This window comes from Ambystoma mexicanum, chromosome 8, assembly GCF_040938575.1.
Source record: "Ambystoma mexicanum isolate Mex_15411 chromosome 8, UKY_AmexF1_1, whole genome shotgun sequence".
NCBI lineage: Eukaryota > Metazoa > Chordata > Amphibia > Caudata > Ambystomatidae > Ambystoma > Ambystoma mexicanum.
Window position 1 is genome coordinate 1,081,898,127 of NC_090929.1, and position 24,498 is coordinate 1,081,922,624.

The 24,498-nt window shown below is 48.1% G+C and overlaps 1 protein-coding gene across 6 annotated transcripts in view; it reads left to right on the forward strand.

Moving 5' to 3' along the window:
• UBR4 (ubiquitin protein ligase E3 component n-recognin 4) overlaps nucleotides 1–24,498 on the forward strand; it is a 2,945,062-nt gene that overhangs the window by 2,513,508 nt on the left and 407,056 nt on the right. For all 6 annotated transcript variants that reach the window (XM_069611069.1, XM_069611071.1, XM_069611072.1 and 3 more), the window contains 3 exons: nucleotides 7,197–7,278; nucleotides 8,495–8,668; nucleotides 12,000–12,121. In XM_069611069.1, coding sequence (XP_069467170.1) covers nucleotides 7,197–7,278; nucleotides 8,495–8,668; nucleotides 12,000–12,121 — 378 coding nt within the window. The remainder of the gene's footprint in view (nucleotides 1–7,196; nucleotides 7,279–8,494; nucleotides 8,669–11,999; nucleotides 12,122–24,498) is intronic.

Here is a 24,498-nt window from a genome sequence, read left to right on the forward strand (position 1 = left end):
CAGGAGCAGAGAGAAGGGGGAATACTAGGTATACCATTGGCACTCCACATAAGGTGGTGTGCCAATCTCTGACTATAACGTTTTTGGAGATATACTAAGGATCCTTAAGAACTGTAGTTACTCTAGACAGGGGTGCACAACTGATTTTGACAGCGGGCCGAATGTACCTTACATGCTGCCTAGAGTGGGCCGAAAAGTAAATGTGGGAGGGATGGTAGGTGCGGCTGCAGGAGTGGCAGGGGTGTGGCAAGAGGCTTTTTCAACCCCCAATTTCTATTAAACACATGGTAAAATAATACATTTTTGAGGTGTACCAGTCTTTATTTGCATTTCAAACTTACATTTTGTACTACACCTTTTCCATTCCACTCTTATCATTTCTTTCTTTCCAAATGACATATTGGCAATAGTAGAATAAATAGGCAAATCGTACTGGAGGAAAACACTGCACTCAAACGTTTCACACGTTATGTTGCTTTAGATTTGCAAGGAACAAGCTCTGCCATTTAGCAGAGCTTCTGCCATGGCTGTAAGTGATCAATGAACCATGAGTATTGGGAAATGCAGTTTCTTTTTTTAAGTTGGGAAATGAACAGTGAACCAGACATACTTGATCAGTGTGAAACATTGCAGCGTGTTTCAGCTTTCAGTTTCTGGATCTTAGGCTCCAGTGATGTTGTGCCTACTCTCAGAATAGCATGGAGATGGTCGTCAGTGAGTCGTGCTTAGACAGGATTCATGCAATTTCAACTGCGAGAAAACATGCTCACAAATGTAGGTACTGCCAAACATGGACACCATCTGTAATCCTTCCCGGGACAGATTGGGGAATGGAGCAGTGTTCAGAGACTGGTAAAAGGCTAATAAAGGCATCTCTCTGTGCTTATTTTTAGGACACTTCAGCACTGAAGATCAGTCACTTCCGGTTGAAGTTCAGATGGCACATTTTGAACATAAGCAGAGAAAGGGTCCGCAAAAAGTTTAAAAGAGTCTTGCCGTGATTTTAATTTTGTGAAACGATTCCCAAAAACAACTTGCAATTCATTCAAGACCTTCACATGCCTATGCCATCCTATATACTTCTCATGGGGGAAAGCCTCTGCACATGCAGGGAAGTGTACCAACATCCCTTTCTCCAGTTGGGCTGTCAGAAGTTTCAATTTTATTTCAAAAGCACAAACTGCCTCCAACAGATCAGAGATTCGATATTGGCTTCCTGGCAATTTTGAATTTAAATCATTAAAATGGCTTGTCCGGTCAGTCAGAAAAGCAAAGTCTGCTACCCAGTCATTATCTTGCATGACAGAAGCGTCCGTTCCCTTTTCATCAAGGAATGCTTTTATTTCCTGTCGTAAAGCAACGAATCTCTTCAGAACATTACCTCGACTAAGCCAGCAAACATCTCTGCGATATAGGACATCACCATAATCTGCCTTTGCCTCTTTCAAAAACTCCTGAAACAATCTGGTTTAAAGAGCGTGTATGGATAAAATTAACTGTTTTCACAATGAAGTCAATGAATTCTGTGAATTGCAAATGTTTTGCACATAAGGTCTCCTAATGTATGATGCAATGATATTTTTTTTAATTGACAGCCTTCTCACCCAAGTGTCTTTTCAAGCAGCCAATAAAACCATTTCACTCTCCCAACAATGGCTGGGGCCCAATCAGTGATCATGCCTACCAGATTATCCCATGGCAAATTTAAATCATCAATTACCTTTTGAAAAGCATTAAAAATGTAAACACCAGTAGTTCCGCCATGCAAAGAAACCAGGGAAGCCAGTTCCTGAAATACTTTGCATTCATTATTGACCCCGCAAATGAAAATTAAGAGCTAGGCTGTGTCACTTGCATCTGGCTCTCATCAAGGGCAGCTGAAAGAATTTGATATCCTTACATTGCCTTTTCAGTTGGCTGTAACAATTGTCAGCCATGTCTACAATACGCTGCTGCATACTCATCCGTCAAAGGGGAACATTTGTGAAAGCATCTTTTCTTTCTTTATACACTACCTCACAAATCTTCATCAGGCAGTCTTTTCGAAATCCCCATCTGTGAAAGGCTGTGCTGACCTTGCAATAAGCTGTGCAACCTTATAACTAGAAAAGGTGGCACATTCAGATTCTTTTTTTTTCTGCACAAAAAGACCTTGCTGCTTAGTCAGCTGTGTTTTTAGCTCCCCATCTTCCTTTATTCTCACTTACCCCTGCAAATCCTTATATTCTGAATATTTTGTTTCACAATGGCGGCTATTGTATTCCTTGGGGACTGCAATTCGCTCAAAACAAATAAGGCGTGAGTACACACTAGGTTTGAACTCAATGGAAAAAAAACTTCAGTCCACTCATGCTTAAACTGACTGTGCTCCTAGTCAATTTTTCTTTTTTCTAATAGCACTGGACATTGGCAGGGAAATCTTTGAAGCACAAACAGTGATGCAATGCACACTGTGGCCTATGCACAGAGATTGAGTACCAACGATGAAGGGCAGGCTCAATGGTACTTCGGGCAAGATAAGAACTACACTGTTCTGCTCCCACTATGACGCTTGAAGTCTAGAGCATATTAAAAAAAATCATACTTTTTAGAAAAGCTTAGAAGCGACAAAAGAACAAGATCAGATTAAGAACATAGCCTTTCTGGCACACCTTTTCATGCACTTCTTGATGGATGCTGGCTTAAAAAATAGCAGGCTGCATAGCATATATAATGGCTATGTAATAGATTAAGGTGGTGATGCAAGGATTTCCTGAGACAATTATAGTAGCCATTTGCAATTTGTAAGTTGCAGAGCTGCACCATATAAATCCCACCTTTGAAATGAACATTGGCCCAGACCACAAAATGCAGAAACTTGTACAAGTGCACTGTTGGAAGCCTCTACCTTCAAATGTCACAAGCATGTGTGGCATTGTGTGATCTTGACAACAGTGGCCACATATAGGTGTTTAATACTAGAGGCCCATGTGAGCAGCCATGAAGGAATCCTCAGGTGGTGTGCAATGCAGTGGGGGTGACTACACCTCTTTGTACCTGCACACTGCCAGTGGTTTAAGAGGAAGGAAAACCCCAAATGGTATATGCTGACTTGCTCCATGCCAGTCGATAAAGAGGAATAGGAGGTGAGCAATGGAAAGAAAATAAAGGATAATTTACCCTATGTGCTTACAGTGCAGAAAGAGCCACATCAGAGCCAAGGCAGGGATTGCTATAATTGGGAACAGTGTAACAAGCAGTTTATATCTTCGAATACACAAACTAATTTCCAAGAGCCCACTTCCAGGGATACAGAGGGCCTCAGGAACAGATCCACCTAAGATTCACAGATGCGTGAAACCTTCGCACAATAAACAGTTTTATTTTACCAAGAAAGAAATAGTTCGATCAATAATTCTAACTGCATCTGGAACCAAGGTTTTCAGGAAATAATGGGCTGCTCCTTGGGGCATATTTACCATCGGACTCTGGTGCTTATTAGGCTAACAATCAGTTTATTTATACACCAGTCTAATGGTCTGTAATATTTACGGCATGTCCTACTTTTTAAAATGGACAAAGTGAATGTAACTACTTGAAAAGTGCAGCTTGCTTTTCATCACAAGCAAACTCCTGGATGCTATGTCTAAATATTAAAAACATATATAAGGGCAAGAATGGGAAGATAACTAAATAGTTAAACTGCTATCTCGGCACACATGAGGCTGCAAACATACAGCCCCCTGCCTCCCTCTGCCCCCCACTCCTTGCCAGGATTCGCATTTCGGCACACACAGGGCTGCAAACATACAGAGACCAGCCTAACAACCCCCAACCTCTCCCCCTCAACACAATTCTTGCATCTTGGCACACAAGGGTATTGCAAACCCATAGAGGCTGAAAACATTTAGATCCTGCCTGGAAAATGAAATCAATCAATACAGTCAGAGGTGGCTCCCACTGTACCGTCTTCATGTGCGTCTGACTCTTAAGGTGAATGGAAGGAGGGGCCTGTTATGGCACATTAGAAAATAGCCCCCCATGCTGCACTTGTGTGTGAGGGATGGTGCAACCAGTACTACCCCAGTCCTGTACCAGCCGGCGTGTCCCCTGTAGGTTCGAACTGGCCTATAGGGCAATACCCAAACCAAAAACAAAATGCTAGTGTGGCTCCGTTTTTTTGGTCACAGTGGCCCACTTTTTGGGCCCGTGCGGGCCAGTATGATGAGCTACTTCTCCATGTAGCTACTAGTTCTGACCAGTGTTAATGAATAAGTATTCTTTAAGATGCACAATTTTCATCACATTTTATCAAAAAACCTCACTCTTGGGTACTACTCAAACAATCTCTCACAAATTGAATGCAGTAAAGCCTCACAGCTTGGGATACACGCATGCCCCTGTTTAGCGTAAAAATGCTCAATAACATGCACATATTAATAAATATAAAGGCTGAAGGTCGTTCTTTTTTTGTTGCCACACACTGAAGACCTTGTAAGCAGCCTGATGCAATGAACTGCAGACTATTTATTTTTAATTAAGCACTGTACACAGATGGTCAAATCCTTCACTCGGATTGAAAGGTTGAACGGCCTGGATGAAACGGATGCGCTGGCAGTTTGATAAACTGTTTTTACCTGGTCGGAGTGTGAAGTGTACGTTTGTTCCCAGTTTGTAGGCTGTCTGCAGGAAGGTGGATTGGATCACTTTCTTGATCATTCCCCTTTCAGCTGCAACTGGGAGATGAGACCGTAACCTGGATAAGGAGACATTTGCTGGAATGAGCGCTTGCTTCCCACACGAAGGGAGGCTTCACCCTTGGGATATTATAGGATGTGCAAATACTCAATACTCTTGAGTTGACTGAGGAGGATGTCAACTCAATACTCTGAGTTGACATCCTCCTCAAATAGTGACTGGAATACTACATTTACATATACATGTTGACCATCCTCCGAGCATAGGTCTGCAAATGCTTTCTCCCATGAGGAAAGCATGTGCCATGCGTTGCAGCCTCCGAGGGCAATGTTCCGGGGGGAAATGTTTTATGAAACAATTGCCTCCACTTCGTGAGCCTCGTAAAAGATGCTGTCCCCAGCGCACACAAGGCTGCAAACACACAGTACACCCCTATACACAGACGCCCGCTCCCCGCCACAATTTGAATTTTAGCACCCACACACAAAGGGCTGCAAACATACAAACCCCCCATTCTCGCATCGCAGCACACAAGGGGGATTACAAGCATAAAGAGCCTAGCTGCAAACACAGACCTCCACTTCCCACCATGATTCGAATTTTGGAACACACACACAGGGCTGCAAACATACAGCGGACGCGCTGCAAAGTAGGCAGGCATGCAGGAAGGCTAGCTGGAGTCCTGAAGAGGTAGCTGAAGTGCTGGCAAGGTGGCTGGAGTGCTGGCAAGGTCTTGAGGTGGCAAACCAAACTCTTCTTCTGCTGCTGGCGTGGCAAGGCTGAAATGCCTTCCAGCATTAAGCCTTATTGGCCATGCCAGCCACAGTGCTGGCCCTCCATTGTTGCAGCACACACTCACTATGTGACTCGTAAGATCTACGTAGTGCGCATGCACTGAACTGAGCCAATGAGGGTCAGTGACACTGAGTTTGTTCCCTGGCCTGGAAGGCAAACAAAGACTTTCCTAATGGATGTCAGCCGTTGCTGCTTTCGGGCTGCCCTCCATTAGGAAAGTCTTTAACCCTGGCCGGCCAGATAAAACAGCATCCCGAGCTGCGCTCGGCCCGCAGCCCTTATGTTGTGCAGCCATGCTCCAGGATAAAGAAATATCATCTTAAAGGAGGACCCTAAGTGTCTCCAGCAACACTGCCCATAAGGAGCTGTGTGCTGCAATAGTAAAATATAGATGCCTTTAAGAGTTATGGAGGAAAATAGACTCCATAGGATAGGTACAATAGAAAGAATAGAGGGCCCAAAGACGGAGCGCATAAGAATGAATGTGTAGAAAAAGGCTCCACTCATTCAGGATTTCAGAAAAAGGTCCAGAAGTCCAGCAAAAGGTGCTGGGGGTCTCACTAGTAGAGGGGATGAAACATAAACATAATAAATCTCCCTAACAAAAAGCATAATAAATAACTATTGTTATATACTTACTGCCTGACCTGAATTATTGGTGTTTTTCTGGGTGGACTCTTTGTAGCCCTAGACCACTCACACTTTTTCTGAGACTAAGCCTTTACTGCTCAGATACCTTACCTTGATTGTTTTTTGGTTAACATCTCAGTGTCTTCCCTGTTTACCCTAAAAAAGGTGGCCTCCCAAAAGCTTCCCACCAAGGGCTGAATTTATTTTGACAACTGTGCAAAAAAAAATCTTTTGGCAGACCGGGTTTCATGCTTCTGTTGCCCATTGCAACTATACAAATTTACTAGGTTTGTGCCCCCCACAAAAGTTATAGAAACCCACCCACCCTGTCAGGGTCAGGATAGCTTCAACTGCCATTGCAGCATGTACAAATGAAAGGGCCTTTCTCTAAGTACTTTTAACTGGACACTGGTACCAGGGTAGAAATGAAATGTTGATAAGCTAGTATATTGAATTTATGTTGCAGTATCACTTTTCTGTCATTCATTCATATATTTGCTGCTATGCAATCTTAAAACACGTTTGGATCATAAGGGAGTGGATGTACCAATCGGAATAAGATCCATGTTTCTTCATTGTCTGTGCTCTACGCCACATGTTCCTTACATTCGTGTCAAACGACTGTTCCATTTTTTCTAGACGTGTGCAATTCTAGCCATTTGCATGTCTGGCACACATAGGAGGCAGAAGCCAGGATTGTATCGGTAAAAAATGTGTATTTTTGAGCTTTCGCACACATTTTTGGTCCCCTGCACAATGTAGCACCGTTTCCACTTTAGAGCTTTCTAAAGTTAGAGCAGGTAATACAACAGCGGGGTAACTTTTGCTGTGTTTTGTTTCTTCCTTTGGAGTTCTCAGCCTTCGGCTACCTCTTTTGATCCATGAGAATAGTTACTACAAAGGTGATGCACAATGAGATTTTATCTGGTTTCCAAAAACTGCAAGATACAGACTTGTTTTGCTTCAATGTTCTGGGATAGGTGGTCCTAATAAATCTGTCCACTTGAATTTTTCATGTTCCTGTCTGTTTGCAGCGTGATATTGCATCATAGAAAACTGACTTGTTCTAATAAATACATGTTTTTTTTAATTAGGAGATTGCACGTTTACTCTCACTGGAGGAGGCAACACTCAGCACAGACCTGCAGCAAGGATATGCCTTGAAGAGCCTGACAGGTACATGCATTGTCTATAGAATAAGAGTGAATGGATTTTCAGAAATCTGCTCCCTCTGCCATTCCAGCCATATTCAGAATTCGTCATTGGGCAAAGAAAAATTGTTTTTGATTTTTATGTTTTGTGTTTGGCGACTCAAAATTTTGGTTATTTAGGAGTATCGAATGGCTAGCGTTTCAGTCAGAGTACCTGAAAATGTGGGGTCTCCAAATTGGTCAAACTGTTAGTGCGCACAGCACAGAAATCGCCAGAAAGCTCAAAATACATTTGTTTGTATCCCAACGTTGGACTACCTAGTTATTTTGCTCGTCTAGCAGAGGGGGATTGAAAGAGTAATCTACTAATTTTGCCCTGCTCTGCTACATAGCCACGATTAAAGGTACAGTGCCCAGAACGCTGAGTGAGTGTGCAGAGTCCCATGTGAGACCATGATTAACACTATGGTGTGCAGAACCTTGTGAGAGGGTGCAGGGAGCAGAGCCAACTGAGGGCAGCATATGCCAAGCGCCAACTGTGGGCATCCTGTGCCGTGAGTCCTATAGCTCATGGGTTAAGTGGTTGTTGCTGAAGTGCATATGCATTCTGCGCTTCACAGGTTTTGGTTCCTGGAAAGGTCATACAGCTATTCATCCTTCCAAGGTTGATAATAGTAATGCATGGTATGAAAGTCCTGTGAATTATCAGAACTTCGGGTTTCGAGCATTAAATCAAAACCACAATGTTTTATTTGTGTATGCAGCCCAGACTAAGGGCACTGTGTTGCAGAGCATCAATAAAAGGGTACAATTAGCAAAGACCTGGCCGATGACACTCTGCAATTCCCTGTCAAGGGTCACAGTGGGTAACAGTAGCACGTGCATGGCTGAATGGAATGTATTCTTCAGTAGGCATACCACAGGCAGTATGTTTGTGAATCTGTTTGTAGCCCGGCAATGACTGTGCCTTTTGTTGAAGAGCATTGCTCTTTAAAGGTGCATCATAACCATGCGCACTTGCTTTAATTGTACCCTGTTGTGAGTAACTGAATTTATTTGAATGATTTGTATTGCACAAAACTCAAATAGGGTACCAAAGAAAATCAATTGCGTCTGGGCGCAAGTGTTGTCATCCACTGATACACATTTTCTGAACAGGTTCTACAGCAGTTTACTAATTATCTATTGAGAAGCGTTATAAGGTCTTTGATCCCTAAAACTTCTCTCCTCTTTGCATACAGGTCTTCTCTCTTCCTTTGTGGAAGTGGAATCTATCAAGCGCCACTTCAAAAGCCGGCTCGTCGGGACTGTGCTGAATGGCTATTTGTGCCTGCGTAAGCTTGTTGTGCAAAGGACAAAGCTAATTGACGAGACTCAGGATATGCTGCTGGAAATGCTGGAGGACATGACTACAGGTAGACTGGATTAGAGTTGTTATTGGTGGTTGCTCCCTGTAGAGGTTAGAGGGTGTGACACTGGATGTTGCCTTAGATTAACGGGAGTTGGTGATAAGCAGAGCAATCATAGCTGTAACTAATGTGACATTGGAAGTCCTTATTGAAAATGTGGCAGTGATGTTATGCTAGAAGAAAACATTGGTTAAAGAAGCTAGTGAAACCGTTGAGGCCGTCTTGTAGTTGGAGGAACAGGTGTGACGTTTGGGGGCCCACAACTAGAGTTGGTGCGACTCCAGTGGTAACCAAAGGCACTAAGATGCAACTTTGCCACTGAAGATACTTATGAATAGAGGGTAGTGTGAGACAGGCATGGTATCAAGAGAGAGACAGACTCAAAAATGTTAGTTTTAAAACCTTTATTTACTAAGGTTCTTGGGTTGGTGTAAATGCCTAATTGGCTCTTACACTAAAGGGGTGGTTCCCTTAACTGATGTTTCTAAGGGCCGTCAAAGTCTGAAAGTCCAAAGTAAAAATCTGTCTATCTAAACCTATGCCTTCCCTCGCTCTTTGACAAAATGTGTTAGGAAGGCTCTTAAAAGAAAAATATAGTGGTTCAACAGAAAATAGGAAATCCAAGGTTGGTTTTAGGTGGTCTTCTCACTAGGTGTAGGTTGGTCAGTTTCACAAAAAATGAGTACAATCAAAAAGGGCTGTTCATAAGACCATCTCCACAGTTCAGTTCTTGCAGTAGTCTCAAACACTTTCAATGTCTTAAGTTCCTTGGGATTCCCTTCCTCAAGCTTCAATTCCTTCAGTATCACAAACGAATAGGTTTGCCACTATGTTAGGCCTTTCAGGGTTCCCTACCCCGAACGTAGGCCCCTTTTAGTTTTAAACACAAGTTCAGCCTGTTAGGGTGCATTTTTCTCTCATATACAGTTCTTAGGATGTACTTTCCTCTCACATACAGTTCTTTCGCATATAATACATTCAGGGGGTAGCATCCAAGACTTTCCATTACACGCCCCATGTTGGTCCTATGGGAAATCGTCACTACTTCCGGTTGCCTCTTCCTCGTCCCAGTATTGATCGGAAATGGGGAGGGGGAAATGGACTGGGATTGAAAATGCCTTGTGAAAGCTGAGGGAGAGCGAGGTGAAGTGTAATGGGATTCAATTATTTTTGGAGAGTTGACATTGAATATAGTAAAATCTTCTAATCTTGTCTTTACCTAGGGGAGTGGTTGTCCCCTTCCTTACGTCTGCGGGTTAATTATAAAAAAGAGGGGTCGTGATGGCATTCTCTGTAACTTGGACAGGATGAATGGATCTCTGATCAATGCTAGATCTGCAGGGGCTCACTGGTACGATATATATGACATTCTGGTAGAGAAGACCCCAGACTTCCTTTTGTGGATGTTAAGTTGGATTGCTTCTGTGATGTAGTCGCTGGTCGGTTGGGGTTCCAGAGAGACTGCTCTGTTTTTGAGTCGGTCTGTTAAATCAATAGTTGGGTCGATGAATTCTACAGCTTCATCATGTTTTGTGTTTTTATATGGTTGTCGGCAGTGCCCTTGTGTTCTTGTGATATATGTACTAAGGACGTTAGTATTGTATCTTTATCTTCTTTGGTCCTATTATTTGTTTTCGGAGTTCCAGAAGGTTCTTCTTAGCTTGTAAGGAAGTGTTGGTGGGGTTAAAATCTTGAGGTTCTGCGGTTGTAGCGAGGTACTGTGTAAGGTATAGGGATTTTTCTCTAATTTTTGTTCTTTTGGTTGTATTGTTTGCTGGGGTGTGTTCTGTGTTTTTGACGGCTTCTACTGGAGGTGGATGGAGGTGTGGATGAATTTGGGTTGGTCCTTTTTACAATTCTCTTTGGTGTCATCCAGTTCTGTGTCGTGAGATTTTGCGTCTTTGGTAGTAGGGTTGGTTTGGGTATGGATTTCACCAGGCCAGGAGTCCACTTAGTTGGTTTCGGTTAGGTGTTCCTTTTGGGGGAGTACTAGGCTTTGCAGGGGGCTAGCGCAGTTTGGTATGGGAAGACTACTGTTTCTTGGTCTACTTGAGTGGTTGTTTGATTGTAGTTGCTAGCTTTCGGTAATTGCCGGGTCTTTTTGGGTAACAGCGGGGACCCACGGCTCCATGATGGCAATCAGTGATAGAATACACTTGCATTTGAGATGCCTAGATGATGGGAGGAATGCCTTGTTCTCCAGCATGGGGTCTGGCATGGATTCACATGCTCATGAATATTCCCCGTCGTCAGGCTGGGAATCCTTGGTAAAGAAAAAATAATTTTGGTTTCTGATCTGTCTTTCTTAGTAGTAACCAATCACTGATCTCTGGGTCATACTGCCCCCAGCCAATGACTGCCCTCTCCCTAAGCCCCGCCTCTGGCAGCCATCCTCAGATTTTTACTGCACACTCAAGTGTTGGGATTTTGCCAGAAAGACAACATAGACACTTGGTGCTGCGATCAGGGCTCATTGCAGTAGCAGCTACTGACATGGAGTGTGTCTGGGACTCTAAGGAAAACAGGCAAGGACATTGGATATGGATATGGATGTGGGGGTGGGGGCCAGACTGCTCGAACTCTGGGAAAGTCGAGTGTTTAATTATAGGTTACTTCTTTGTTGCCTTGTCTTGACCATCTGAGGGTACTTTAAAGGGCGACTACGACTGTATACCTTAGTACTCCGGCTGTTCCTTGGGGTTGGATTTTGGTGGGAACCATATCGGCCAGGGGCTTTGACTTTTAATATAGTTGTTCAACTATGGACCTTTTTTGCCTCTCTTGCTCTTTCCACTCATCCTTCATCTATTCTGTTTGTCTGCTTCTGCCTCCCCTAACATCTTCCGAGTTAACTGGAATTGTGGCAGGAGCTTCCTGGGGCCTTCATACTTGCTCAGCCTGCCGGCTGTTGTATGACTTTCATTGGGGGAGGGGGAGACGGGACTGAGATGATGGCATAGTGACATATCCATCCCTGGGATCCTCTTATCTCCTCAATTGGCTTCTGTCCCTTTAGGGGCTTTCATCAGGGAGGTTTGTAATCGGTTCCTGGTATGGTCACTACGGACTTGTGACAATTGTTGGCTCACGGTACTGCATGTTTTACTGCCTGCTGGACGTTTACATCTTTAATTTCTGTTTTTGCTTGATAGCCATGAACTTATTTCATTTTCTCTTTCTTCTTTTTCCTACTAAATTGTACTGTTTTGTTTGTCAAACACTTTACTATTAAATTAATAATGCGTTGAGGTGTGCTGCCTTTTACTGGTGTTAATATTTGGCACTGGCCGGTGTTTGCTCAGATTATGCCTTTTAACCTTCGCAATCATCTCTGCAGGCACGGAATCTGAAACAATGGCTTTCATGGCAGTTTGTATTGAAACTACAAAAAGGTACAACCTGGATGACTACAGGACACCAGTCTTCATCTTTGAACGGCTTTGCAGTATCATATATCCAGTGAGTGAGATCCCAAGATCATTGTTTTCTGTCTCTTTATTCTGTTCTGTTTACTTTAGAGGCTCAGCTGAAATCTATGTGTCAGACCACTGATGGCACTATTACAGTTACTATAGCAGCTACTTCCTGATTAGTTGGGAAGTGCCTACATTGCAAGCAGTCCACAAAAAGGTATTCACGTTGATTTGCTGTCTAGGAGTTTTCGGAATTATTATATGTGTGCCACATAACTCTATGCCGTCCCCATCCCTGATAAGTTCATCACTAACGGCTGCAGTTGTTCCTCTCCTTTTTCTGCATATTTGCTGGTCTGGAATTAAACTTCAATGGATTGCCTTTCTCCCGCAGATTCCTCATCCGATAGATATCCATTCTAGCGTCAGCTGCTCAGAAAACTTTTCGACAGGGGGCATTGTGCACCTCGACTCGGCAGTCGGTCCGTCTTGCCTCAATGCTGTGGTCGTCGACTCCGGAAGTGACGTCGGTCGCCATACATATACTGGGTCACTACACCCCTTTACCTCTGTTCCTTTTTCTGCACGCTCAGCACACTGCTCAAGGAACAACTCTCTCACAAGACTTTTGTACCGACAAATTGTCGATTGTTTGCGATTTGGTTGATATGTCCACTCCCAAGGTGTTTTGTTTCAAGCACTGCAAAGACTGCAGTTATAAAATGTCCATCATGGACCCACGTGACATCTGCGTGTGGGTTCTCAGTGACGTTCACGTCACCGAGGACTGTGGTTCTTTTAGAAAGATGAACCCGAAATCGCTGCGGTAAAGGGCTGCGAAACTTGTGGTAGGCCGGCCTCTGTCTAAATCCTGAGCGTGCTCGACCACCCGGTCGCTGGAGATCGATACAGAGGGACCTACTCCTGAAAAGGGGGATAGACATCGGAAGAAAAACAAAAAGAGTTTACATTCTCTGAGCCATTCCTCATCCTCACATAAAAAGAACAGACGTCATCGGTGCAGGCATGGATCCGACTCATCGGATGAGCCCTGCAAGTCGGCGGCGGGGCCTACATCCAGGGCCAAGTTGGAGGACTTTAAGGAGCAGATGCGTCAGATGTTCCAAAAAGCAGGTACGGGTGATCCATCAAAGCAGGACGCTTTGGCTCCAGTGGTGAACAGTGACACTGCCCCCAAGCTGACCACCATCACAACATTGTCCTCCAGGCCCTCAGGCTTGGTGCTGTGTGGGGGCGGTCCGGGTCTGGTGCCGCTAGTAACGAGTCGCCCCATCGGTCGAAGCTCCGATTGGCGCCAACATCAGTACTGTCGATATTGGTGCTGATATCCAAGTGGTCCTACGGGCTGCAGTCAAGAACCCTGTTTGGCGATACAATGGTGACGATTTTCGATGACTGACGATCAGGTGTCGTGTGGCCTTGATCCTGCCTACTCAGGTTCTGGAGGCAGGGATTGTTTCATAGATAAGGCAGATTTAGTCCCCCTACCTGAGGGCCTTCATGATACCAGTGTCCTGGACACCTCTCCTGACTTGGGTACACAGCAAGCCCTTCCTAATGGGCGTGTAAATGCTAAATATTGTGTCAGAGTGGACAGGGTGGTGGATACCCTGGGTTGCAGTGTCCCAGCCAGACCTGTGTTGGGCTGTGAGCTCACAGATATTCTTGACAAGTGTAAAGACTCTATATGGTTGGGGTAGAGACACAGAGCAACCCAGCCAAGCTTCTCTATATGGTAGCTTGGACGATGATTCTGAAGTACAGTGTTTACCCAAGCCCCCCACAAGGGAATGTCCACATAGTATGTTAGGTGATAACACATCTTTTTTATATTAATAAGGTTCAGATAAATATATACACTTAAATAATACACTTTGTACTCGGGCAATTCTATTCCAATAATGGCAAAAATGCATAATCTTTGTGGTATCAAACAATACTTAGATTATTAATAATGTACCAACTGCTGGCCGTTTTTAAAAAGCATAGCAATCATAAGCAAGGAGTAACTTCATAGATCAAGGAAGAAAGACGGGTTAGTTTCAAAACATTGGCAGTATTCTTTTTAGACCTAAATAGTGGTAGTGTGTGAGGACCCCCCACCTGGGCAACCTGGAAAGGAAAAGTCAAGTTGTACTTTATCTTGTCTATTACAGCCCAGTCCAAATAAGTTCAATAATGCTCTGCTTTTCTTTTTATAGGTTCCACTGCCCCAGTATACCCGAGATGCCACATGAGGCTCTGGGAACCATGGATGATTTCTGAGGCTGGAAGATGCTCTTCCTCGTCACAGTACCTTTTTTTGTGTAAAATGCTTAATACCAGGGGTTGGGTTGGTTTCCAAGTGCGGGATCGGGATTCGAACATGTGTTTTTTGGTACCTTGGCAGGCAAAGAGGTGGAGGTTCTTAGCTTCACTCGACGGGACCCCTTGCGAATGGACCCCCTTTGCAAGGAGTCGTCGCTAGGATGTCGAGGTCAAGATAAAAAGAGGAACCAGACAGTGTCGGAAAGGCAGCACTTTCGGTTTTCACAGTGGTCTCCGTTGGCAGGTTGTTACTCCAGCTGTGGATGTCCCACAAAGGTGAAACTTGCTGTGGACTCCGAAAAGGCCTAGCTGAAGAGGACAAAACCCTTTGGAACCTTGGATGCCTTTCGGTGATCGTGGCTGCAGTGGCAGAAGTAGGTTTCAGGATTTCGTGGTTTACTGCCTTTTGGATCTTCAGTGCTGCAGCGCAGCACGGACCTCTGGATGGATGGCTTCGGGCAACCTGGACTCTACCACTGGACTGGACTGGACTGGACTACGGACCCTCACCAAGGCTGGACCTTTGGGACGTCTTTAATTTTTGGTGGTGAGAAACCCACCGGCGGACCTTCCTCTTCACGCAGCGAACTGGGATCATCTTGGGCGGTAAAAAGTGGTTAGCCGTTGTGTCAGGGATCGTCTTTGAAAGATTCTTTGATCAGGTTGAACTTTCGCAGTACTATGCCAGGGTACCCCTCTCTTCTGGGCGATATGCAGCAATCTGGCTTCCAGTGGTCGCGAACACACCTCTGTACCCAGGGTGACGCAACTGGACTTCTTCAGATCGAGATGTCCAAGCACTCCTCTTCTGGACTCACAAAGACCCCTTCTTCAGACGGCAGGCACACAGAACTGGCCTTCAGGGTTCTTCTGATGAAGAGTAGCAGGTGCATGATAGTCCCTCGTAGCTCGGGAAGAGGTCGCCTAACCAGGTCCTCTCTCGGATCAGTCATTGGAAGAACACAGCAGCTTTCAGATTACTTAAAGAAAATGCAGCAGAAGACTTCTTCATCCAGCTGTACTCCAGGGAACAGCTTCTGCTTGCTTCATTACCAGTTTCAGCTTCTGAACCAATTGGTGTGTGGAAGGTCTCTAGATCTACACATTGATTCCCCCATCCACTCAGGCTAAGCCAGGCTCAGTCAGCCAATCATTCACGAGTGCATTCCTTCATGCAGGCAGGCAGCCAATCCGGCTCACAGGCATTGAGGCAATTCACACAAACCAGACACCCATAACACAGAATGTCGATTGGAGTAAGTACTCAGCCTTTCAGAACACTACACTGCATTCACTCCAATTTGTCAGGGCTGACCCAGGTATTGTCACACAAATCAAAACCAGACACCCGCAGCACAGAATGTGAGTTGACTTCAGACTCCATTCATACAGGTCCCACCCCAAGGGTGTACCCACAACACACAGCCCCTTGCAAGGCCCCAATCAGTCTGACAGGAGGGAGCCCCGAGCCATGTATTGTCTTTGCACCAAACAGCCAGTCGGGAAGAAAGGGACAGAGCCTTTGGCTTCCCAGGACTTTGGGAAATAAGGTGTAAAGGCAACAGAAACCAAGAGGCTACAGTGGCCATCTTGCCTTTGTTCAGAAATCCATTGATTCATATGGCAGGGCCTTTCTGTCCCAGAAATGGAGGACACTCCAAACCACTGTCAAGTCGGCATTTAGCTGCCACCAGCCCACACCCTGCTCTGTACCCAAAAACACACCAGGGGTACAAGGGTGTACCCTCATCCATGGGTGCCATAAGGGTATCCCATGGTTGGTGTTCACCAAAATGAAAACTGGTGAGCTGCAGTGCCAGAGGTCCAGGCTGGACCTCAGTGGCAGAAAACATATGGAGAAAATATACAGAGAAGTGGTAAGACGAGGACTAGGAGGCCCTGTACCTCCAAAAAGTAATTTCCAGCATCACAACAAAGTACCCTAAACTGAGAGGGCCATGCCATTTAATGTGGTTATTGGCCACCACATCGCTACCTTATGGCAGAGACCATGCACCGTTCCCCCAGTAAATTCCGAATAAACAAGAAGTACATGCCGGCAAGGGGAGACCCTACCATCTCCCCACTCACCATACACCTACACCAGAGGGGCTTGTGGTGCATGCGGCTGCTGTGAACGCCAGGTCACCCACATCCATGTCAATATTCCGTACGGACAGGGAAGGTAAGAAAGTTGATGCCCTGGCCAAGGTGTTTTCTTCAGCAGTATGGCCCTTAAGGAGTTCAGCGCATCCTCTGTGTTTGCCAAATACACGTTTGGCTTGTGGGGGGCTATCGGGGAAGCCGTTCAATACATTCCAGAGGGGAAAATGCCAGGAGGGTTTCGAAAAAATTGTGGATGATGGCAAGGAGGTGGCCCAGCAGTCGTTGCAAATGGGTCTGGACGTCGCAGACTGTGTCGGCCATTCTATGGCGTCAGCCACTGTCTTGAGGAGACGACCTTACCTGCACATATCAGGATTCTCGCCCAACGTTCAGTACAAACTACTGGACATCGCCTTTGATGGCGAGAATCTGTTTGGCCCAAAGGCTGTTGAGTCCTTAGAGAAATGTAAGGAGTCAAAGCTGGCTGCTCAGTCTCTGTGCCTAGCTGTCCAACAGCCGTCAAAACCTCCCATTAGCTTCACCTCAAGTGGAAGAGATGACAAGCGTTACGTTCCCTTTGCTGCAAGTCTCTGATCCCACAACCCAGGCAAAGAGCAGAGGTGTTTCTTGTGCTAGGGAAGGGGCAGAGGGGCCTCCAGAGGCGTGCAGACAGCAGCAGCAGCTGGGGTGGCTCCGCCCTCAAAGCCGATTTTGATTTCTCCCTCCATGTTTCCCCGGTTGGAGGGCAAATAGGCGTTCACTGGTCCTAATGGCAAGAGATTGCCTTTGATGCATGGGCGCTGCAGCTTGTCCAGTGGGGTTACTGTCTGTCTTTCTTACAAAGGTCGCCAGACAACCCACACCCTCCTCCTTAGCAACCGGAAAAGGAGCTCCAGGAAGATCTGTACACCCTGCTGTTGAAGGGTGCCATGGAAGAAGTACCTCCCGAACACAGAGGATAGGGCTGGTATTCCAGGTATTTCCTGCTACCCAAGAACGGGGGAGCCCTCCGTCCCATCTTGTACCTCAGGGCTTTGAATAAGTTCCTGAGAAAGGACAAGTTCAAGATGGTGACAATGAGAGAAATTCTCCATGCTCTGAGATTTCAGGACTGGCTGGTGTCGAAAGATATCCAGGACTCATATTTCCATGTGCTGATCCACCAAAAGCACAGGAAGTTCCTGAGATTCCTCATAGAGAACAAGCACTACCAGTTCATGGTGCTCGCCTTTTGGGTTGACCTCCGCCCGAGGGTCTTCACCAAGCTCGTGTCCGTAGTGGCTGCTCACCTCCGGAGATCTGGTGTCGATGTGTTGCCATACCTTGACAACTGGCTGATCCGAAGGAAGTCGATGGTGCAGGTTTTGTCACATCTCGAGGACACCTGCTCGCTATTCCATGATCTGGGCTTCTCCCTGAATTTACAGAAGTCCCACATTACTGCAACATGGAGGCTCCAGTTCATCGAAGCGGTCCTGGACACTCTGGTGGGGAAGTGCTCCACCCGCCCCCGAGGAGAGAGTTGCCAGTGTCAGGAAGATGGTTCAGCTGTTACAGTGCCACAGCTCCTTGCCAGCAGCCTCCTTCCTCTGCCTCTTAGGTCTCATGGCCTCCTGCATTTTTCTAGTGCCAGAGGGCAGACTGCGGATGTGGTCTCTGCAGTGGCACCTGCGGGGTCAGTGGTTCCAGTATTTCGGCACTTTAAAAGACATTCTAAAAATGTCCAGGTCGGTGGCCTGCAATCTCTCTTGGTGGGCCAGCAGCAAGAACATGTTGGCAGGGGAACCCTTCTAGCCTCTATGGCTCCAGGCCATGGTGGTCATGGATGCATTTCTGAAGGGTTGTGGAGCTCATTGCGAGGATTTGCAGATAAGAGGTCTTTGGCCCACAATGAAAGCTCAATGGCACATCAACAGGCTGGAGCTGCGAGCGCTCAGGTTAGCGATTAAGGCGTTTGCGTCCTCTCTAAGGGAAGCACGTCCTGATTATGACGGACAATAGAATGGCCATGCACTACCTGAACAAGCAAGGTGGCATGTTTTCCACTCCTTTTTGCAGAGAGGCGATGCGGCTGTGGTACTGACTTTTGTAGAATCGGATCTCAGTCTCAGCAGGATATCTGACAGGGAAAGAGAACAGATTGGCAGACCCTCTGACCAGGCAGAGCATGGTCTCACATGTCTGGGAAGAGTCCAACAGGAAGTTCAGACAGTTCTGCTCGAGGGAATTTTGGTAGAGTGGATGTTCGATCTCTGCTATGCCTTCCCTCTGATGCTTGCCATTCTGTGGGTTCTCAGAAGGTGCAGGAGGTTCAGAGCCACTCTGATCTTGATCGTCACGGTTTGTGTGAGGAGACCTTGGTACTCAGATCTCCTGGACTTGGCCATCTACCCACCTCTCCAGTTGCCTCGATGGCCGGATCTCCTTTCTCAGTCGAAGGGCAGGGTACTACATCGAACCTGGAATTCCTCAATCTACATGCGTGGCTCTTGAGAGGATGAGGTATGACAACTGGCACCTCTCGGAGGAGATGCTTGAGGTGCTGCTGGTTGCACGTAGACAATCAATATGATCGCTGTATGCGTGCAGTTGGAGAAGATTTGAGGCATGGTGCAGGGAACGTGAGATTGACCCTACTCTTGTCCCACCACTATGGTGATGGAGTTCATTCTGTTACTGGCCTCGTCAGGCCTTCAGGTCTCTACAGTCAAAGGTTACTTGGTGCTTTGTCTGTGTTCAAAAGATTTGTGGATCAAGAATCTTTCTTTATGATCCCGGTTATGGCCCAATTGCTGAAGGGCCTTCTGAATATGTTTCCGTCTGTTCCCTTTGTTGTCCCTGACTGAGACCTTAACGTTGTGTTCACTTTTCTTATGGCGGCTCCTTTTGAGCCTTTGCATTCTTGCTTCATTCGCTTGCTTGCTGTGTAGACTGCTTTTTTGCTGGCCTGTACGTTGGCTATACAGGTCAGTGAGCTATAGGCCCTATCATGCAAGCCACCTTCTCTCCGATTTTTCTGGGAGAAGGTTTCTCTAAAGGTACGACTCAGGTTTTTACCCAAAGTGGTTTCATCTGAGCCAGGCTATTGACCTGCCGGTTTTCTAACCACCTACGTACCCCTCCAAGGAGGAGATGGGGTTCCATGGCAAGACCCAAAGAGGGCTCTTAGCTTTTATGTTGCAAGAACGGCAGAATTTAGGAAAGCAGACCAACTGTTCGTAGCCTTCTCGAAAGTGAGAAAATATTTGGCTGTCTCCAAGCAAACCATCTCTAGGTGCATCACACTCTGCATTTCAGAATGCTACCTCAATGTAGGGAAGGAGTTCCCACCGGGCATCAGAGCCTAATCATTAAGGGGGTGGCTGCCTGTTCAGCTCTCCAAAGTACGGTGCCAGTGAGGGACATCTGCGGAGCAGCAACTTTGTCCTTACTGCATACCTTCACCAAACACTGGATGTAGCCTGTAGAGCTGACGCTCGTTAAGGGAGAGCGGTTTTACAAAGTTTCCTCGCGTGGGGACTTTCATCCCGCCTCCTTCACACGAACTGCTTGGGTAGTCTATCTGCCAATGCATTGAAGGAGAAATTACTTACCATAATGTTCTTTCTATCGATTCTTCTCATGCAGATTCCTCATCACCCTCCCCTCCCATCCTACCCTGCTATGAAAGTGCTTGCAGTTAATGGCTATCTTCTTCTTGGGAGAAAGAGGTGAGCTCTCATTTATAGGGCTACCGTTCACCTTATCGGTGTGTTTCTGCATCCTTTTTGCCGTCCCTGTTCCTCACGGTTAAAAAACAAAATAAAAAAAGCAATACCCATTGCTAGGGTTCTTTTTTTTACTGTGGGTTGAGGCTGATTAGCCGAATCGTTTGATTCTTCCTCCGTGGCAACGGATCTCAGAAGGGTGCGGGGGAATTGAGGTACAGGGGCATAGCGACGCAATATATGTACGATGACCGGCGTCCAGTGCACTATGCCCCCTGTTCAAAACCTTTCCAAGCAGCTGACGTTGGAATGGATATCTACACAATGAGGAATCTGCAGGAGAAGAAGCCATAGAAAGAATATTACAGTAAGTAATTTCTCTGTCTAGCGACTCCTTCAGAAGAGAGAGTGAAGGCCATCCTTGGTAAGCCTCAACGGCTATCGACAGCTTTTGGTAAAACAGTTCAATCCATCAATTCCTTGCTGGGGATGATCTCCTCCTGCATCCATCTGGTTCCCCTTTACAGACTGAAGATGAGACCCCTGCAAGAGTTCCTGGATGCCAGATGGCAGCAAGTCTCTGGCACGTAGAAGGACAGGATCTGGGGGACACCTAATTCCCTTTTGGAGGGCCTCTTCCTTTACACATTCCTGCCGATTCCTCTGTTGCTTGAGTGATCAACACACTCAGATCTTGCAAGTGCAAGATGTTCTCCAGCATGGGGTCTGGCATGGATTCACATGCTCATGAATATTCCCCGTCGTCAGGCTGGGAATCCTCGGTAAAGAAAAAACCAGTATCAGTTTCGTTTCTGATCTGTCTTTCGTAGTAATAACCAATCACTGGTCTCTGCGTCATACTGACCACAGCCAATGACTGCCCTCTACCTAAGCACCGCCTCTGGCAGCCATCTTCAGATTTTTACCGCACGTGCATGTGTTGGGATCCTCGTGCTATTGCTCTCGAGCGTTAGTGCTATTTTTTCACGTTTTTTCTCAAAAACTTCGTTTTTTTTCGGTCAAAAGAGCCTCAAGCTCCACAGACTCTCCATCCGATCAACGGGGACCCGTGTCGGATTCGTCTGCGCCCCTCAAGGGTGAAGATTTCGTCAAGCTACGCTTTTGGAGGACTCCAGAAGTTTCTCAGGCCCGGACATGGCCCAGGAGAAGGGAAGCTCGACGCCCGGAAAGCTGTTCAGGATCTGCCCTGGATGCCAGCTCCAGAAAGTCTTTAAGGAGGACGAACACTCCTTTTGTCTCTACTGCTTACATGAGGACAAGACGCACGTGGAGAAGGACTGTGTGTTTTGCGGCAACATGTCGGAGCGGACCATGAAGGACCGCCATCAATGTCTCTCCAACTGGCTGGAAGGGAAGAGCCCGTCAGGCGGGAAGAAGAGGAAGAAATCCGAGCGGTCTTCTAAGACCTTTGAGGACGCCCCGGCGACGGGGGTCCAACACAAGGCCAAGCACCGCGAGTCCGCTGGCACCGGGAGCGCCGAACGGTCAGGCTCTACGGGCGCCAGGCAGGGCGCACCCTCCCCGGCACCTTCAGCCACGAGCCAACGCTCTGGGTCGGGTAAGAGGAAGGGCGAGCACCCGGCAAAGCTCCTGGAGAGGCCCCGGTCGAGCTCGAAGGCCCCATCGGAGGGGGAGCGAGGCAGTGTCCCCCCCCCTCAAGGATAAGGCGGTGAGCGCACCTAAGGTGGTGAAGGCCTTAATCCATCCGGCCAAGCCCTCTATCGATACTGTCGCGGCGGCCCTGGCTCAGCCTGTGGAGGCTACACCAGTGGTGGCGACCTCGGGGCTCAGAGTCTCCCTGCCACCTCGGAGGGAGTCCTCTTTTGTGCCCATCGATAGGACCCCCGTGAAACCCCCGGCGGGGAAGAAAAAGGGGGGGCAGGGCGTCGTCGTAGATTCGGCCTCAACCTCAGAGGAAGAGCTGATTGAGGCCTTAAGCCACGGCCTTGGCGTGGAAGAAGACCGGCCCGTCGGGATGGATCCCGACGCAGGCGACAACGACATTGTCGAGGGTGCCGACGGGGCCCCTGATCGCCCGTCGGATTCCCCTCTGCCAGTGCCGCAAGACAACTCGGTGGCCATTTTGTTGGCTATACAGTCCTTATGTTCAGAGATAAGGACGAGACTACCGTTGCCGACGGAGGAACCTCTCCCGTCGGGGGATCCTGAACCGGGACCTTCAGGTGCTCCCCCGCCCAAGAAAAGAAGGATTCACCCTCCACCTCCTTTTCAGCCGTCACGCCCGTCCAGCCCTCCTCCCCGTCCACCCGAGGGGATGATACGGGGACTGACACGGCAGCGACGGGTACGGACGACGAGGTGTACGACGAGGATCTACCGTCGTCACCTCCCACCAGGGCTTCTCAGCCTGACGAGATTGGATCGTTCCACTCCATGATCGCCAGGGCATCCGAGCTTTTCCAACTCTGCCCTGAGGAGAAGAAAAAGGAAGGATTCCTTTATCAACGGCGCGAGGCCAAGAGGAAGACGGTCCTCGCGGTGCCTCTACTGGACGACATTTGGGATGAGGGCCTCGCCCTCCTCAAGAACCCTTCCACGACGCCAGCTAGAAGAGACCGGTACGAGAAGAAGTACCGGGTCCCGGACGCGGCCCCCCTGTGCCTCCGTCGTCTCTGCGGCGGCCAGGAAGAAAGCGGGGGGGGGTGCGGCCTCCACATCGACTTCCCCACCGGACGGCGAGGGAAAGAAATTGGACGCTATGGGACGCAGGGTCATCTCGTCGGCAGCGACGACGATTAAAGCGGCCAACGCCTTGGCTATCGTGGCCCGCTACGACAGGGAGTTATGGTACAAACTGGCTCCCCTGCTGGACTTCCTACCGGACGACAAGAGGGCGGATGCCCTGGAGATCCTACCGGAAGGCGAGGTGGCGTCGGACCACGCCATCACTTTTGGGACGGACATCGCCGACACTGGGTTTCGCCAGTTGGGCAACGGCGTGTGCCTTAGGCGGCGTGGATGGCTCAAGGCTACGGACTTCTGTCAAGACGTACAGACCAGAGTCCTGGACATGCTGTTCGATGGGAACAACCTGTTTGGGAAAACAGTGGACGATTCCCTCCAGGCCATTAAAGCGGACACTGAGACGGCCCGGGCCCTTGGGGTTCTGCAACGACGAACGCCCTTTCGGAGCAGCGGAGGCAAGGGCGCCTCCAAAGGTTCCGGCGGCGGTTTCTCCACCTACCGTCAAGCGGCCCGCTCATCGTCTCAGGAGGCCTACAGTGGACGAGGCAAGTCTGGCGGATCCGGCCGTCGTCGCCAAGGAGGTCAAGGCGGCAAAGCCTCGTCGAAACAGGATTGAACCGGCCGTGGGGTCGGGCCCCCACCGAAGCACCCCGGTGGGAGGCCGGCTGGCGAGCTTCGTCAGCGTGTGGGAGTCCATCTCCAGCGACCGTTGGGTGCTGAACGCCTTAGCCCGGGCCACGCGCTCGAGTTTCAAAGAAGGTGCCCGCGCGTCCCCCCCCCGTGGCCAGGAAAGAGCTTCACGTCCCTCAGCTTCTCCTGGAGGTAAAGGCGATGCTCAGGAAGGGCGTCATCGAACTCGTCCCAAAGAGGCTTCGGGGCTCCGGAGTTTACTCGAGATACTTCCTCGTGAAGAAGAAGACGGGAGGATGGCGCCCCATCCTAGATCTGCGACGGCTGAACAAGTTCATCAAGGCGCAGAAGTTCCGGATGATCACCCTCCAGCACGTCCTGGGGCAGCTGGAGGAAGGAGACTTCCTGTCGTCGTTGGATTTGGAGGATGCCTACTTCCATATTCCCATCCTAAAGGGGCACTGAAAATTCCTCAGGTTTGTGGTCCAAGGGCGTCACTACCAGTTCAAAGCCCTCCCCTTCGGACTACGGTCGGCACCCAGGGTATTCACCAAGTGCCTTGCACCGGTGGCGGCGCAGCTGCGCCGCGAGGGGATCCACGTCTACCCCTACCTGGACGACTGGCTCATCCGAGCCAAGACGAGGGAGCTCGCCGTGGAGCACACCGCAAGGACCGTCCAACTTCTCTCGGACCTGGGATTCTCCGTGAACTACGCCAAGTCCCACCTGGTACCCGCGCAAAACGCACTGTTTCTGGGAGCAAAGCTCGACACAGTGTCCCTTCTGGCCTCCGCGTCGGAGGAAAGGACCAGGTCCATCCTGGGCAAGGTACAGCGGATGTTGGTTTCCGACGCGGCCAAGGTGAGGTCCATCAAGTCCCTCTTCGGAATGATGTCTTCTTGCATCTACCTCATTCCCATGTGCA